The 16,440-nt window shown below is 45.5% G+C and overlaps 1 protein-coding gene across 1 annotated transcript; it reads right to left on the bottom strand.

The window, feature by feature from the left end:
• Positions 1-167: 167 nt before the first annotated feature.
• On the bottom strand, positions 168-8,142 carry zgc:66427 (uncharacterized protein LOC406256 homolog). The gene is made up of 5 exons (XM_017686518.2): positions 7,212-8,142; positions 4,010-4,105; positions 3,801-3,906; positions 2,068-2,157; positions 168-1,206 (listed from the first exon to the last, which is right to left on the bottom strand). The coding sequence occupies exons 1-4, from the start codon at positions 7,717-7,719 to the stop codon at positions 2,100-2,102; spliced, it is 768 nt and encodes a 255-aa protein (XP_017542007.1). The 5' UTR covers positions 7,720-8,142; the 3' UTR covers positions 168-1,206; positions 2,068-2,099.
• Positions 8,143-16,440: the final 8,298 nt, after the last annotated feature.

The raw sequence follows: 16,440 nt of genomic DNA, 5'->3' as shown, positions 1-16,440 counted from the left end.
CTCCCTACAGGGAACCTGACAGAAGTTTTTTGGGAATTTTAGCACACCACACTTTCACCTTTCATCACGTTGAACTCCGCCGATAAACAGTGGTTCTGTATATAAATGCGGCATGTTCTCCGGAGAAGATACCTGAACTTCTTACTTAGAAAATCAACAAAAACAGGTTTTATTGTGGTAATTATTAGCTGTATTATTAGCAGAATCGATAGTCGACTGATCGAGTCTGACCGAAGTTTAACACGGTCAGTATCAGTGACGATACTGACCCACGGTACTGGATCGGTGCTAAGCAAACGTCTACTGGCCACCAAAACTCCAGCTGACCTGAAAAAAGATTTCAGACCATCTACTCCTAAAATAAAGGGCTCTTTAAAGCAGACGTTCCGAGCCACGGGCCAACACAGCAGGTCTTTAGACCTGATACTGATCAATGACGTCTTTAGAGGGCGGCGCTTATTATTAATAGTCATCAGTTGTGAAGTATCAACATCTAGAAACAGGAGATCTGACAAAAAAAAAGACCATCAATCACAATTTCGTCCGCGTGGTCAAAAAAGCCGAGAACGTCTGTTTTAAAGAGCAGCTTTAACTAAATGCCATTCCTGGAACTGCTGGTCCGAGCTGAGGACCACCGAGTGACCATGGTTTTTAAGAGTGTGAATCCACACACAGTAAAGGGGGCAGACGAAGAACAGCACTCCGATTTCACCCCCGAAAATCACCAGCGCATCCTCCTCACTCCTCAAAGGTCCCCTGTGCAAAGTCTAATCCGTGCATTCAAAATTCCACTGCTCCTCTCCACGCCCCAATCAGGAACCCACAGCAGGGGGCGCACATCAGCCCTCAAAACGAGCCCTCAACTCTGCTATGGGACGTACAACGTCCACAGTCCTCTGGTAACTTATTCGCTCCGTTTGTGATTTTGTTTGGTTTTCTTAGTTTTTTTTTTGTCATTTTCTTCTTTTGTTTTATATTTTTTTTCTGTTCAGTCTGGCAGATTCGCTCAGGAGTCTCCGAGCGGAGAGTGATGAGAGGAAAAGCCCAGCAAGACCCCGTTTCTGTCCAAGCAAGCACTCTACAGCAAGAAAAGCAGGCCGTCTCGGCTCCAGCTCACGGTCAGCGTTCCGTGTGTGTCGTTTCGGTTCGTTTCATTCCCCTCGATTCCTCTTCATTGGACCGATGTAGCTGGCCGGGCGTGGTCTCCTAAAACAGTGACAAATGTCAAGAGCGGTCAGCTTTTTCATTTCAGAGAGTGAAGGAAAAAAAGTGTCCAGTGGAACATCACATTAAAAAAAATCAAAACAATGATCACATCTACAGTTTATTCTGTGGTTATATCACGGGGAAGGGCACATTCTTCAGTGGTCAGGACCCCCATGGACCCTCACAAAGCAGGTACTGTTTGGGTGGTGGATCATTCTCAGCACTGCAGTAACACTGATGTGGTGGTGGTGTGTTAGTGTGTGTTGTGCTGGTCTGAGTGGATCAGACACAGCAGTGCTGCTGGAGTTTTTAAGCACCTCAGTGTCGCTGCTGGACTGAGAATAGTCCACCAAACAAAAACGTCCAGCCAGCAGCGTCCTGTGGGCAGCGTCCTGTGACCACTGATGAAGGACTAGAGGATGACCAACACAAACTGTGCAGCAGCAGATGAGCTGTCGTCTCTGACTTTACATCTACAAGGTGGACCGACAAGGTAGGAGTGTCTAATAGAGTGGACAGTGAGTGGACAGTGTTTAAAACCTCCAGCAGCTCTGCTGTGTCTGATCCACTCGCACCAGCACATCCACCCTAATAGTACCTGCTCTGTGAGGGTCCATGGGGGTCCTGACCACTGAAGAACAGGGTAACAGAGAAACAGATGGACTACAGTCTGTAACTGTAGAACTACAGAGTGGAACTGAACGGTCAGTGGAGCTGATGAAGTTGTAATACGCATATTTTACTGTGTTCTCAGTGAACACCTATAGGTCATGAGGTGTGCCGGCTCTGCCGGTGTGGACGCAGGATTACACTTAAAAAAGCTGCTTTTTTCAGCAAAGTCCTGCTGTAACACGAGCTCACCTGAGTCAAGCAGGTGCGGCGCTGAAGTGAAGTCAATCAAAAGGATGCTCTGGACAACAAGGCTTCACCATGCTCCAGGAGTCGATGCATCTGGACAGAAGCAGAACAGAAAGCCCGGTAAATCTTCACCATTCAGATCATTCGTAACGCAACTCACAGCACAGCCTCACTCAGGCGTTCCGCCTTTTCACCCCCTCAAACGTTCCGGCGATCAGTGGAGGCGTTACGTCCATAAAAAGCCCAGCGCTGCCACACGATTAAGACAGCGAGGTGCGAGTGATCGTATTATTTAGTGTAGTTAACCAAACGCCTTTCATCTGCAGTTCAACCAACATAAACGCTTAAAACGAGCCCGGACACCGAGCCCGGACACCGAGCCCGGACACCGAGCGCGGACACCGAGCGCGGACACCGAGCGCGGACACCGAGCGCGGACACCGAGCCCGGACACCGAGCCCGGACACCGAGCCCGGACACCGAGCCCCGAAACCCAGCCCCGAAACCCAGCCCCGAAACCCAGCCCCGAAACCCAGCCCCGAAACCCAGCCCCGAAACCCAGCCCCGAAACCCAGCCCCGAAACAGAGCCCGGGTTTTAATGAGCTCGCAGCAATGAAAAGATGCCAGGTGTCCAGCTCAAGCCGACAGGTAGGTTTAAAGGACTGAAGATATTTCATGTGCCCATGTAATATTTCCAGGTCAGCTTAAAGCTCCCCCCGTTTGTCTTTTGGGAGATAAACCAGAAACTCTAACCAAAAGGGCACATTCAGTTCTGATGGTGGGGATAACCTCAGCCGCCAGAGTCATACTGAGACACTTGGAATCACCCACATGCCTGACACTCCAAGAGCGGAAAGTCCTAATGAGTCAGACCGCATCACATGAGGATACGTTAGCTAGAACAAAGGGCGAAGAGCCTGTGGAACTGGGAATATGGGACTATTAACTTCTAACTATCAGCATGATTAAAAGACTGGAACTGAGATGTTTATCTATTACTGAATTATTGGCATTTGTACAATTTGTATGTCTGTGTGTACACCCACCGGCCACTTTATTAGGTACCCCTTGCTAGTAAAAGGCTGGACCCCCTTTTGCCTTCAGAACTGCTTCAATTCTTCCTGACAGACTTTCAACAAGGTGTTGGAAACGTTCCTCAGAGATTCTGGTTGGTTATTTGAGTTCCTGCTGCCTTTCTATCATCTGGAACCAGTCTGCCCATTCTCCTCTGACCTCTCACATCAACAAGGCATTTTCATCCACACAACTGACCGCTCACTGGATATTTCCTCTTTTTCGGACCGTTCTCTGTGAACCCTAGAGATGGTTGTGTGTGAAAATCCCAGCAGATCAGCAGTTTCTGAAATACTCAGACCAGCCCGTCTGGCACCAACAACCACGCCACGTTCAAAGTCCCTTAAATCCCCTTTCTTCCCCGTTCTGATGCTCGGTCTGCACTTCAGCAAGTCGTCTTGACCACCTCTACAGGCCTGAATGCAGTGAGCTGCGGCCGTGTGATTGGCTGATTAGCTATTTGTGTTAAGAAGCAGCTGGACCTAATAAAGTGGCCGGTCAGTGTGTGTGTGGGTCTGCTACACGTGTCTGCGCTTTATTGCTGAAGTCTTTGCGCCGTTTATTATAACACAACGTTAATTAAAAATGAAATAAACGTTTTTTCCCTCTGGCTTTTACTTGGTAAGTCTTACGACCATCAGAACACAGGGATCATAGTTACTTCTTGTGGTAGACGCATAGGCAGGCCAGGCGGGCGATGGTGTCTCCCTGAAGCAGATCTTCGAGGCATATGGAGCACTCTCCGCTGTCTCTACAGAGCACGTCCGCTGCAGGGAGGGCGAGAGGAGCACATGTAGCGCTATGAGGCGTCGACAGCAGAGGGTCGGTGAAACAGATATAAAGGGAGAACCGGAGAAACAGATTACTCACTGTTGTAAGGCAGAGGTGGAGAGGTGAGGCAGCTCAGCAGGTGCTCCTCGATTCGGCCTCCGGGGAACGGCTTGGTGCAGAAGGGGCAACGGATTGCTGACGGAGAAAAAAAACACATGAATCACTCATCAGGCCCAGACAAGCCAAGGAGGCAGACAAGCCACAACAGCCCTTAATACAGAGCTGCTACAGGAACACACTCAGATTTTACCACTGAGTTAAAAGGAGCTCTAAAACAGAACTACTGCGGCCCAAAGAGCTGACCGACTGTTGGTCTTGTTGCCAGGAGACCACAAACTCAGTCCGTAGTGATGCCACAGCCCTCCGTAAGCGTGAGTCTAAGAAGGCCTATCTGCTCGCTCTCTCTCTAGGACGGTTCTCACTTGTTTAGGTCAGTGACTCTAATCAGTCATTAATGTGATGAACCGGCTCCTGAACATGGTTCTATCTGGAACCGTTTATGACTAAAGAACCCTCGCAGGATCATATATAAGCGTATATAAGCATATATATGCCTTTACGGTCACGTCACGCCAAGTCAAACCTGAACGCAGCCCATGAAAAAACTAACGTCGTCTAAAAAGTCGGTTTCCCGGGTGACAGCGCAGACGTCACGTGCTGCTTTACACGTCCGTGTTGGCTCAGATTCCACAAAGGCTGTCGGTGTCTGCCGGAACGCCAGCCTCCGTCTTTCGCCGCGCTGTCCTCCGTCCTGCTGGTCAGCGCTCGGCAGATGCGACACGCGTTCACAGCGTGTCCAGGAGGTTTTACACCTGGCTGTTCATGCGGCCGAGCGAAATCCAAACAGGAGCCGATCGTGCAGCCCCCTGGAGCGCAGTCCGTGACTTAACGCTCAATTACACGACCGCACGGAAGCGTTTTCATTTATTCTTACTGGCAATACGGAAAAGCGCCTTTCCCGGAGCGCAGAGTCAGATTAGTTTGTGTTTTTCCTTTATTAATTTGTTTGCTTGTGTATTTTATATGTATTTATTTATTGTGTATAATTGAAAAGTCATCCTGTATTTGTAACGTGCTGAACGGAACACTGACGGACCATCTGAAAACCATTCAACTAATCAATTAATCAATTAATCAATCAAAGTCACAATAGACAAACGAACCGTTTATGAAAAAAGCTCTTTGTTGCAGTCCTGGAAAATTTTTTCTTGGTCAAATTATCCCCATAACAGTTTTGAGTTGACAAATTTCCACGTAAAGTTTGTTTGGCAACAGGACAATATTTTACCGTTATTGTGATAAATTATTATAAAAGTCAATTTTCTTGTCTGAGCACATCGTCAGTACTTCATCAGTACTTCATCAGGCCTGTTTATGTGGATATAGTACAGAAAACTGTAGCACTGAATAAAAATCACTGTAGTTGTAGATTTATTATTATTATTATTATTACTACTATTATTATTATTACTATTATTATCAGAATCCCTATTATTATACTATGTGGCCCTACAGTTTCTATTTTGCCTGTTCCAACTTTACATCTCATCATGAAAATGTCTTAAAATATCACAATATAATATTTTTTCCCACATCATCCAGCCCTGATCCTGACCGCTGCCTCAAACGTTCGTCCGAGGTCAAATCAATGAGCATGACGACCTTATAATCATTAGTTTTCCAACTGGCATCACGGCACGGGCGTGCAGCGTCCGCTTGGCCTGATGGCCCATTTTCCCTGCGCTCAGTCTGACTGGACAGCTGCCTGCGGCGCTTGACCCATTTCCTGCTGAAGAATGTGGGAAAATGACTCGTTCCTAAGAACTTCCATGAGTCGCTCTATTACGACACCTTAAATCTGACTCACTTCCTCGTGGAAAGGCCCGGACTCGGCCTGAGCAGGCTTGCCGAAAGTCTGAGAAACCAAACGAGGGCTGGCGGGGTCAGCGAGACCGAACCAGCGCTCCTCCCGGTCCCTCAGGAGATCATCCCGTCAGGAATGTCTGAAATCTCAGCAAAGCCTTCGCCTAATTATACCTCGGCTTAATTATCCATTCACAAACACAATAAGGCTCATTTTCTGAGCTGCGTTCAGCGTTTAATCCACATTACAGTCGAGAGAAAACACCACAAACCAGCACGGCGGAGCTTTAAGCCCACGTTATACGTTCTTCAGCCTCCTTTAAGTGGTAACAGAGCAGTCTGGTTACGGTTCAGACGCCTTTACAGTGGTGGTGATGGGAACCAGACGTCCCTCTAAAAGCTCCTCACAGTGGTGGTGATGGGAACCAGACGTCCCTCTAAAAGCTCCTCACAGTGGTGGTGATGGAAACCAGACGTCCCTCTAAAAGCTCCTCTCAGAAAGTTCCTACATGAACTGGTTCTGAATTCACTGCCTGATGACTGAGACGCTGTTTTATGAGAGTTTAGAGAACTTCAACTCCATTCATGGTGGAGGGAGACATGCAGGGCGCTGTGCGGCAAAATAGTCCCCAAAGAAAACTCATTATTCCAGATTTTCCACTGTTTTCCATCATCAACATTCCATATAAGCTCAGAAGACTCGTGTAGGTTCTCTGGTGGTTCTGGATGGTAAATAAAGTGTCTATATCTGTGTTGTAGTCATGGCGACGCCTGGTTCCCAACACCACCACTGTAAAGACGTCTGGACCGTTTCACACCAACCCTGGTGGAACCGTCCTTTAAACACGTCCCAGGGGCTTCGAGCTGAAACTGAATGTAAACCACACAGGAAACACTGCAGTCAGTAGAACAGCCTCGCTTAAAGAAGATGGTTCTGCGAGGTTTCTTAGAACAGTGAGAACTATTTGACGCTTAAAGTGTTCTCTGTGTTCTGAAAGGGTTCTTCGGGGTGATGAATGTGTTGTATGTGGTTCTGTGCAGCACCGAAAACAGCAGAACCTTTTTTTCTGGTGTTACACAGATCCACTTTCAGAAAGGTTCTAGACAGAACACGTTCTCCATCAGCGTGAAGAACCATCTCACCACGCACAGAACGACCGTCTTTGTCAAAGAACCCATCATTTAAATGAAATGACTATATTTTCCCCGTTCCACCTTAAATGGCACAGCTTGTAAACGTAACTGCTGCACCATTTAAGGTGGAACGGGGAAATACGAACCAGAACTTCAGCCTCGTCTTTAAAAACGGTGAAATCTACTCTTATAAAGGCCGATGTTTCTTTTTGAATATCTCGGGAAAATATAAGTGTTGTCTTACTGCCGTGTCGGACTCTGTACAGGCCGATCCAAGCCTCAGACACGGGCCGGGGGCTCCTGACCCTCGCCGCCCTGGCTGCGCCGCTGCGGCCGACCGAGGCGTGCCTTCCGCTGGAAAGCCGCTCTGAGAAAGTCCGGTGCGGCGCAGGCCCCACGTCCTCCTCCGCGGCCAGCCGCTCACTGCTGCCGGGGCTCCTCGCACTCTGCCCCGGCTCGTCTTCCTCCTCCTCCTCGGGCTTCTCTCCGGTTTCGGGGAGAGCCGTAGCCGGGTCCTGATCCGGGGTCCCGTGGTGCGGGTCAGCGGGACTCCCCGTGTCCGAGTCGCTGCCTTCCTCCGAGCGGCTCCGGTTCGCCTCCGAGTCGCGGTCGAAGCTGCCCGACAGGTCCAGCGCCAGGCTGGCCGGCCTGCTGCCGCCGCGCAGCCGGCGAGACTCGCGCTTCACCCCGCCGCGCTTGGAAAATGAGGGCGAGGACGGAGCGGCCTGCAGCCGGCTGGAGCGGGTTCCCATCGGGAGAGAGACCGAGAGACAGCGCTACACAGCCGGGGAGAGAGAAGCGGAGAGACGGGCTCTCCGACGCCGAGCACACCGCTTAACTGACGGAGGGCGTCTGTGTTGTGTTTGCAACACCGGAAGCGCGTCTGCTCCCTTCCTCAGCAGTGGAGGCAGGGTAGCTGCCTCAGTTTGTTTTTGTGTCAAACCGAGAGCGGCCAGGCGTTAAACCCAACCAACTAAACTGATTAAAGTCCAAACTTACAAAGAAAACTACTTCAGTTCTGAGACTCGAGCAAAACTGCCAGACAAACTAACTGACTCCACTGCCTGAGACTGAGACTGAGTTCTACCACAGCCTAGAGAAGATATTTTGACGGAGCCCCGCTGGTGACACCCTGTAGACGTCGTCCAGACGACGTCTTTTTCAGGGAAGGCCTTGATTATTTCAGCAGGACGATGTAAAACCCCATTCTGCATGTATTACAGCAGCACTGCTCCGTATTAAGAGTCCGGGTGCTAAACTGACCTGCCTGCAGTCCAGACCGGTCACCACTGAGAACATTTGGCGCATTATGAAATGAAAAAATGTGACAATGGAGACCCTGAAACTGACGATCAGCTGAAATCACACAGGAACATAAAACATTTCACTTTTAAAACTACAGCAGCGTCTCCTCAGTTCCCAAAGATGTACAGAGTGCCGTTAGAAGAGGTGATGAAACACAGCAGTAAACAGGCCCCTGTCCCAACTTTTTTGGAACATGTTCTTGCCATTAAATTCAAAACGGGCAAATGTTTTAAAAAAAAAAAAATAAAAACAAAATTTCTCAGTTTGTACATTTGAAGCGTTGTCTTTGTAGTATTTTCCTTTAAAAAATATGATTTATATGATTTGCACATCATTGCATCCTGTTTTTATTCACAGTCTGCACAGCATCCCAGCTTTTTTGGAAATGGGGTTGTAAACAAGCAAGTTGACTGACTATCTAACTGACTAATGAAATGACAATCTCTTATTGCCTGACTTCAAACAAGGTTCCTCTTCGACGTATACAGCTCATCGTCTCGAGTGTCTGAGCTGCTTTGAGTTGTGTGATGTTTCGTGTTCTTGTGTAATATGGTGGCTTTATTCAAACCAGAGACGTGCAGCCTGTGAAGCCTTTCATAGGCATTGAGTTGTATATACATTCAGAGAACGTAAGTGTGTTTTACCAAGTGTGTGCCCCAGATCCTTCGTTCACCCTTTGACAGTGTGATTACTGCCAGCTTTTTACAGACTCGCATGCTGAAACGTATCATTAGCAGACTATTGTGTTACTTCCTTTGTGGGGAACCATGTGAGCTGTGAACGATGAGTGTTGAGACATCATGCTATTAACTTTTGAGCATTATGAGTTTTTGTAGGACGCAGTAAAGCAGAACGTGTCCACCCAGTAACATAATAACACAGCAGGCTCAAATTTATAACGATGCACAAATGCATAACTAAAGCAAGATGATCTTTAAAGAGAAAATTCAATTGTATAACTAAATGTTAAAGCCATTCAATGTGGTTTGTTGACTTACCAAGTTCACAGTGGTGGTGATGGGAACCAGACGTCCCTCTAAAAGCTCCTCACAGAAAGTTCCTACATGAACTGGTTCTGAATTCACTGCCTGATGCCTGAGACGCTGTTTCACGATAAAAGATTTTAGGCATAAATGGTCGTTTTAAAATGTATCTATTAATGGTGTAGAGTACAAATAGCAAAATATTCACCAAAGATTATTTTCATAATGTTATTCTGCCAGTGCAGATTGTGTTTAACTGTCCACCTCCTACAGGTTTGTCCACAGTGTTATTTTAGTGTTATTTGGGGGCAGTTGTGGGCTGGAGGTTAGGGAACCAGCCTCGAGACTGGAAGGTCGCTGGTTTGATCCCCAGAGCTGGCAGCACATGGCTGAGTTGCCCTTGAGCAAGACACCTAACCCCCAACTGCTCCCTGGGCGCTGCAGATAGGGCTGCCCACCGCTCCGGGCGAGTGTGCTCACTGCCCCCTAGTGCCCCCCGTTGTGGGACTAATAAGGGTCAATTAATCTAATCTAGTCATGGTTGTCAAGTACCAAGGATAATATGGTGGGATATTAAAGAGTCAGAAAGGACAGCCCTCCTTAATAATAAACACAGGCTGATTGTTTTGTTTTCCTTACATGTAATAAACAAATAACAAATAATAACAACAAAAAACAAATAATTGGCTGTAGTTCAGCACAGAACACGATTCACATAAACGTTCTGAAGCAGTTCTGTGCACATCAGTAACAGGATGGGTTTATTTTACTGTCGGAAGTGTAGAAAAGTGGATAGTATTACTAAACAGCAAGTGCTCAACGAGATATATTTTCCTCTTGTCTAATATCTTGTGGTTACAGAAAACCATGAATAAAAGGAATGAAAGAATTTGACTCACATTTTCCAGTTGTTGTTGCCACAGTTTGGTGATTATGACCCATAAAAATGGTGGAGATACTCCAGGTTAACCACTTGCTGGTCATGGTCACCTCAAAATTCTGCTGGGCCTTCAGCTCAGGCTGTAAATGTCAAAGCTCAAAGTCATAATGCAAGGAAAAATTAATTCCTGCTAACAAATTCATTCTAACAGTATGTCACTGTTAAGATAATTAAGATGTTAACATAAACATTAGCCACATTTACATACTGCCTAATAATCCGTTAGTAATCCGACTAATAGCTCAATCGGAATAGAATACGTCTCGTCGCGTCACAGTGAGAGTTTATACCGTTCAACACGGCGGAGCAGAAACTGGCCTGCAGAGGAGACGAAGTTCACGCTCTGATCTTTAAAAGACGGCGGTGGGACGGACGTCCAGCTTATGCGTCTCAGAGCACGACGTCTTCCTCTCGGCCTTCTTTAATAAGGACACGTGAAGGATCGTTTGCCCCGATTAATACATACGGCAAATTGAAGATCTGAAGCACCTCCGAAAGCTTGTGGTTTTCCTCCTGGTTTCTCGGCAAAGCCAGTTTTCCTCCAGCATTCTGGCAGAATCCGGTTCCTGCACTGAACGTCTTTGTCAGCCTATCAGACACGTAGTACTTCTGCCCGACCTTTACGAACATGTTGAACAATGCAGCTTGAAATCAAAGACAAGCAATATATCAATAATAATATTTAGTGCCAGAGTAAAATATGGCTTTTATGTGATGCTAATTGGACGAAAATAGCCACGGACAGACGTGCAGATGGATGGACGAACAAACAATGTTTGTGTCGTACAGGGGTCAGTTACATTCTGGCATCTCAAGCACCATTTAAGGTGGAACGGGAAAATTAGAACAAGAAGCTGGCAAATGAGAAACGACTTCAGCCTCGTAGAAAATCGAACGCTGAGAGACGTTTCACAAGAAACTGTTCCACTTTTGAGGAAAGGTTTCCTGCTGGAGATGTGAGAAAAGCAGCTACAGCTGAGCTGAAGCTTAAAGCCGAGCAAAGCAAGTCTCTGTTTTTGTTTATATTAAATTTGTTAGCCTATAGTAGCACATCAGCACACACTGAGACACATTTACAGCCAAGAAGGTAAAATGGACATAAAATGTGGCTCTCAGGGCGTTTGATTTTTGTTTAAAGGGCAATATGGCTCGTCTTAATGTTTGGGTTGCGACCCCTAGTGTTGGATAAAGGAGTAAACAGGCGACAGGCAGCTACAGACAGGTGGACTAGCTCACCAGCTTTTGGTTATGCTGGGTTAGCTTTAACTTGCTCAATTCCTCTGACCCTGACACTGTTCTGTGTGGGTGGGGCAAGAGATGCAGCCTTGTGATTGGTCAGGGCAATGCTTATGTAAACTTCACCCAAGATTAAGACTACCCAGTTCACACTGAGAAGAGAGAAATATGGGGAACTATATTTCTATATCATTAGTGGTTTTTATTCAAAGGGTAAACTTAGAACATGTTTACTGTTTGCATGTAAACACACCATTAACCTCATTAGAAAGAAAACACCTCCTGAACAGAGCTGATCAGATCACTGTTGGAAGCTCCTGAGAATAATTTAATGGAAATGCAGTAACGCTCGGCTGAATACCAATTAACAGACTTCAAATATTCATTGCTCTTGAATACTTATTGGTATTTTTGATACTAGTTCTCAAAATCACCCCTAACATGCACAAAAACCAAACATTTTGCAAGAAACCAAAACCAAAAACCTAAAGAAAGGGTTCGTTTATATACAATCATATATAATTTGTTATTTTCTGTTTTAGAATTAAGGTAAAAATGCTAGTAATACTTCAAAGGGAAATATTCAACATTTCCAAAAGTTTCCTAAAGGCATCTATAGCTGAATTCCAGAGCACCTCCACTAGGGCTGGGCAATATGACAATATATATCATTATCATGATATATTACGTGGCAACACAATACAGTGAGCTTTTCTGAGTATAACGTGATATTGTCAGTACTTGTAGACACTGATGAAGAGCATGTTTCATTATAAAGAGAACAAAATAAGTCCAGTTTAATAAGGAAAATCACTGTTATTCACAATTTTGTAAGTGTTATAAATGTAGCACCTCTGGTTCTTTTGGTCTGGACAAGCTTAAAAATTAAGTAATTATAGTTATGTCAGAAATTTGACTGCTTGTCTGGTATTTTGACTTCTTTGTTCAAAGAACACAGATTACTATACCAAGGTCAAAATGTCAATCTATGCAAAGCATCTCTGTTGAAGGCCCAAGATCAACAGTCATGATGTGTGGAGGCCTTCTGATAGACGCTGACAGGTTTTCATTAATCTCTCTGCAAAAAGGCCTCATTCTGGTGCGTTAGGCATGACTGGTGCTTGGGCCCCTTGTATTGCCGCTTGTGGCTATATTCGTTTATGTATTTGCTGTGAGGTTTGATACCGAGTTTGCTCCTAAACCATTTAATGACGTAACTGTTTGTTTACCTGATGAACCTGGATCTCCCTTTGGTCCTTTGGGTCCAGGTGGACCTGCTGGACCTGCTGGTCCTGCTTCTCCTGGATGTCACTGCTCGCTCAGTCCTGAAATCAGAGCCCAGTGGTCACCTTCCTGCTGCCCTCTGTTTTCTGAAGCCTCTCTGATTATCTCTGTAACTCTGCACTGCGCCCACATACCCAGCTCTCCCTTCTCTCCAGATGCAGCTCCAACTGCAGCAGCAGCAGAGCAGTGAAGATCTGACTGAACAGCGCCATCCTCTGTTCACTAAGGGGAAAGACAGGCTGGTCTCTCAGACTAACTTTACAAACTTACAATGAAGGACGTCCAAATGAGAGAGAGATTAGAAAGACATGTAGCCGACGGCTGCAAGTAAAGAAAACAACAAAACTAATGCTTCCATCAAACGTGTTTCATACACATAGCAGCAGAAATTAGTTTTATTGCTAAGACATTTTTTTATTTTTCCCCCCTAAAATACATTTTATTGCGTGCTTTTCCAAAAAGAGTCATAATTAAGCTCTCTTTAAACATTAGCTCGCGGCAATTGCGCTAACATAGGCCTAATATTTGAAGTCGCAGGTACGGCTTGATTTGTGTTCAAGTGGTTTTGGTTGTAAATACACTATATTGCCAAAAGTATTCGGTCGTCTGGTTTCACACACATATGAACTTGAGTGACATCCCATTCTTAATCCATAGGGTTTAATATGATGTCGGCCCACCCTTTGCAGCTATAACAGCTTCAGCTCTTCTGGGAAGGCTTTCCACAAGGGTTAGGAGTGTTTATGGGAATTTCTGACCGTTCTTCCAGAAGCGCATTTGTGAGGTCAGACACTGATGTTGGACGAGAAGGCCTGGCTCACAGTCTCCACTCTAATTCATCCCAAAGGTGTTCTATGGGGTTGAGGTCAGGACTCTGTGCAGGCCAGTCAAGTTCTTCCACACCAAACTGGCTCATCCACGTCTTTATGGACCTGCTTTGTGCACTGGTGGTCAGTCATGTTGGAACAGGAAGGGGCCGTCCCCAAACTGTTCCCACAAAGTTTGGAGCATGAAATTGTCCAAAATCTCTTGGTGCTGAAGCTTTAAGAGTTCCTTTCACTGGAACTAAGGAGCCGAGCCCAACTCCTGAAAACACCCCCACACCATGATCCCCCCTCCACCAAACTTTACACTCAGCACAATGCAGTCAGACAAGCACCGTCTCCTGGCAACCGCCAAACCCAGACTCGTCCATCAGATTTCCAGACGGAGAACTAAATTTGGTTTTTAACTTCAGGTACAAACTGAATACTTTCCTGCTGGACTGGACGCTAATCATCACCGTCGGTTATTAAGGGTGTAAAAGCCACCCAGAGCAGATCCATGCAGCCCAGTTTAATCTGAGTCTGAGGATTATAACCCAACAGATGTGGTGAAAGTGGGTGGAGTAGTAAGGAAGCTGCGGCTGATTTAGTCCCGAGACTCTTCGTCTCTCAGTACGAGTGAATCTTCACAAGCGGGTCTTGACCTGTCCAACACGGCGGACGCGCAGGCGTATCGCCTCAGAGGCAGTGTGGCATCCAGGCTTAGGTATATCTATGGCGCTAACAGGCTTGTAGCTATGTGTTAACAAGGGGCTAAAATTAGCCTGTTGGCTATAATGTCAATGTGGTACTAATAGCTTGTGTCTATTGTATTAGGGGCTAAATGTGTGGCTATTACAACAGCATGGGGGTTAGCATTTCTGGCTGCTTCTCGTGGCCTGTTGTGTTAACATGAGGCTAACATTAGCTTGCGGCTATTCTGTTAACATGGGGCTAATATATTAGCAGTTGGCTGTCGTGTTAACGTGGAGCTAACATTAGCTTGCGGCTATTGTTCTGTTGGAGCAGATCGTTGCTGTCAGAACAAAACCTTGTATCTCCATTTTTGCCATTTTTCAGTTTTTGACATAATCTGAAAATAACCATGGTCCTATATATTATATGCACATTTCATGATGAATGGACCAACAGAAATGACCCAAAATTACTTGGAAAGACATCTGGTTCCATTGACTTACATTAAAAGTAAGGTATGTTTTTTCCTTCTCCTGTAAAGTTCCCATTTTGGAGATATGAGGTTTGGATCCAACAACAGTGACACACTATATTGCTGATAACATTAAATATGTTGTACTTTCATAACGTTGAATGCTCTAATAAACTGTGAATAGAAATATTAAGCCAGATTTTCCACTCCTTTTTTTTGCTGTATCAAAAAGGACACTACTGTATCATATCAGAGTGAATTATGATATTTGTGGATTGTTTGCAGTATCTATCTGTTTTGTTGTTTTGTTGTTTAGGCGCCTGGAAGGCAGTAAGAAATATAAATTAAAGTTTTTTACTTACTTCTTAGGTGCTCCTCCAGAAACCAGCAACCTATAAGTTCAAAGTTTCCTTCCTCCAGCGCTGCAGGACGCTCGGAGTTCTTTTCCTCTTTTTATGTTGAAGTTTATCTCGTCCATCCGCCGCCTGTGCCTGCAGCTCTTTCTCCTCAGATGGTATTTCACTGCACAACTCAGACTCATCCTGCAGTTAAACAGCTAAATATGAATAGAGTAAATACTCACTGACAACAGGTGCTTAGCCAGAACTGTTAAGATGGGGTGGTCAGGACCCCCGTGGACCCTCACAGAGCAGATACTGTTTGGGTGGTGGGTCATTCTCAGCACTGCAGTATATGGATATGTATATATATATGTGTGTGTGTGTGTCTGTGAGTGTGAGTGAGTGTGTGTGTGTGTGTGTGTGTGTGTGTGTGCTGTTTTTGCTACTGTGCTTTTAAGATATATGGAAATGAACTCTGTTCTGATTGGCTGTGCCTCATTAAGCCTGCCTTACAGTATAAGTATAAATATATTTTTTTGTTTTCATGACATCACAAAAACAGTTCATTCAAAACAGGCTGTTTTTTGCAGCTTACATTCCGTGTATGGACTTCATGGACCAGAGAGTGAACAGTATGCTTTGAAACATTAAAATCGTTTATTCAGTATATCAAACGTTTATTTTGAAAAACTGAGGAAAATTCAGTTTTCCACGATACAGGCCCTTTAATTAATGTCAGCGTGCGCGCGCACACACACACACACACACACACACACACACACCTTGGATTATGCTCCATGAACGATAATAACATTGATCTTTATTAAAGAATGAATAAATTCAGACGACAGTATTCAGAGTCAATATACAGTATTCATCAGGATTACAATGATGGGAAAAATGACAAAGGAGCGAGAGATGGGTAGCACGGTAAATATTACGTTTGAGCATATATTTAATGCCTGCTCTTAAGATTATTATGCATCTTAATATAGAAGAGGTCAGAAGTAGATTCCCATGCATAACTCAGTGAGTGAGGCGTAATCAGAGATTCAGAGGGTTTGGAGTGAAACGGTCCAGACGTCTTTACAGTGGTGGTGATGGGAACCAGGCGTCGCCATGACTACAACACAGATATAGACACTTTATTTACCATCCAGAACCACCAGAGAACCCACACGAGTCTTCTGAGCTTATATGGAATGCTGATGATGGGAAAACGGTGGAAAATCTGGAATAATGAGTTTTCTTTGGGGACTATTTTGCCGCACAGCGCCCTGCATGTCTCCCTCCACCATGAATGGAGTTGAAGTTCTCTAAACTCTCATAAAACAGCGTCTCAGTCATCAGGCAGTGAATTCAGAACCAGTTCATGTAGGAACTTTCTGTAGGCGCTTTTAGAGGGACGTCTGG

The sequence above is a fragment of the Pygocentrus nattereri genome, chromosome 2 (assembly GCF_015220715.1).
Source record: "Pygocentrus nattereri isolate fPygNat1 chromosome 2, fPygNat1.pri, whole genome shotgun sequence".
Classification (NCBI taxonomy): domain Eukaryota; kingdom Metazoa; phylum Chordata; class Actinopteri; order Characiformes; family Serrasalmidae; genus Pygocentrus; species Pygocentrus nattereri.
The sequence above is the reverse complement of the archived record's forward strand: the minus strand, read 5'-3'. Positions and strand labels throughout refer to the sequence as shown.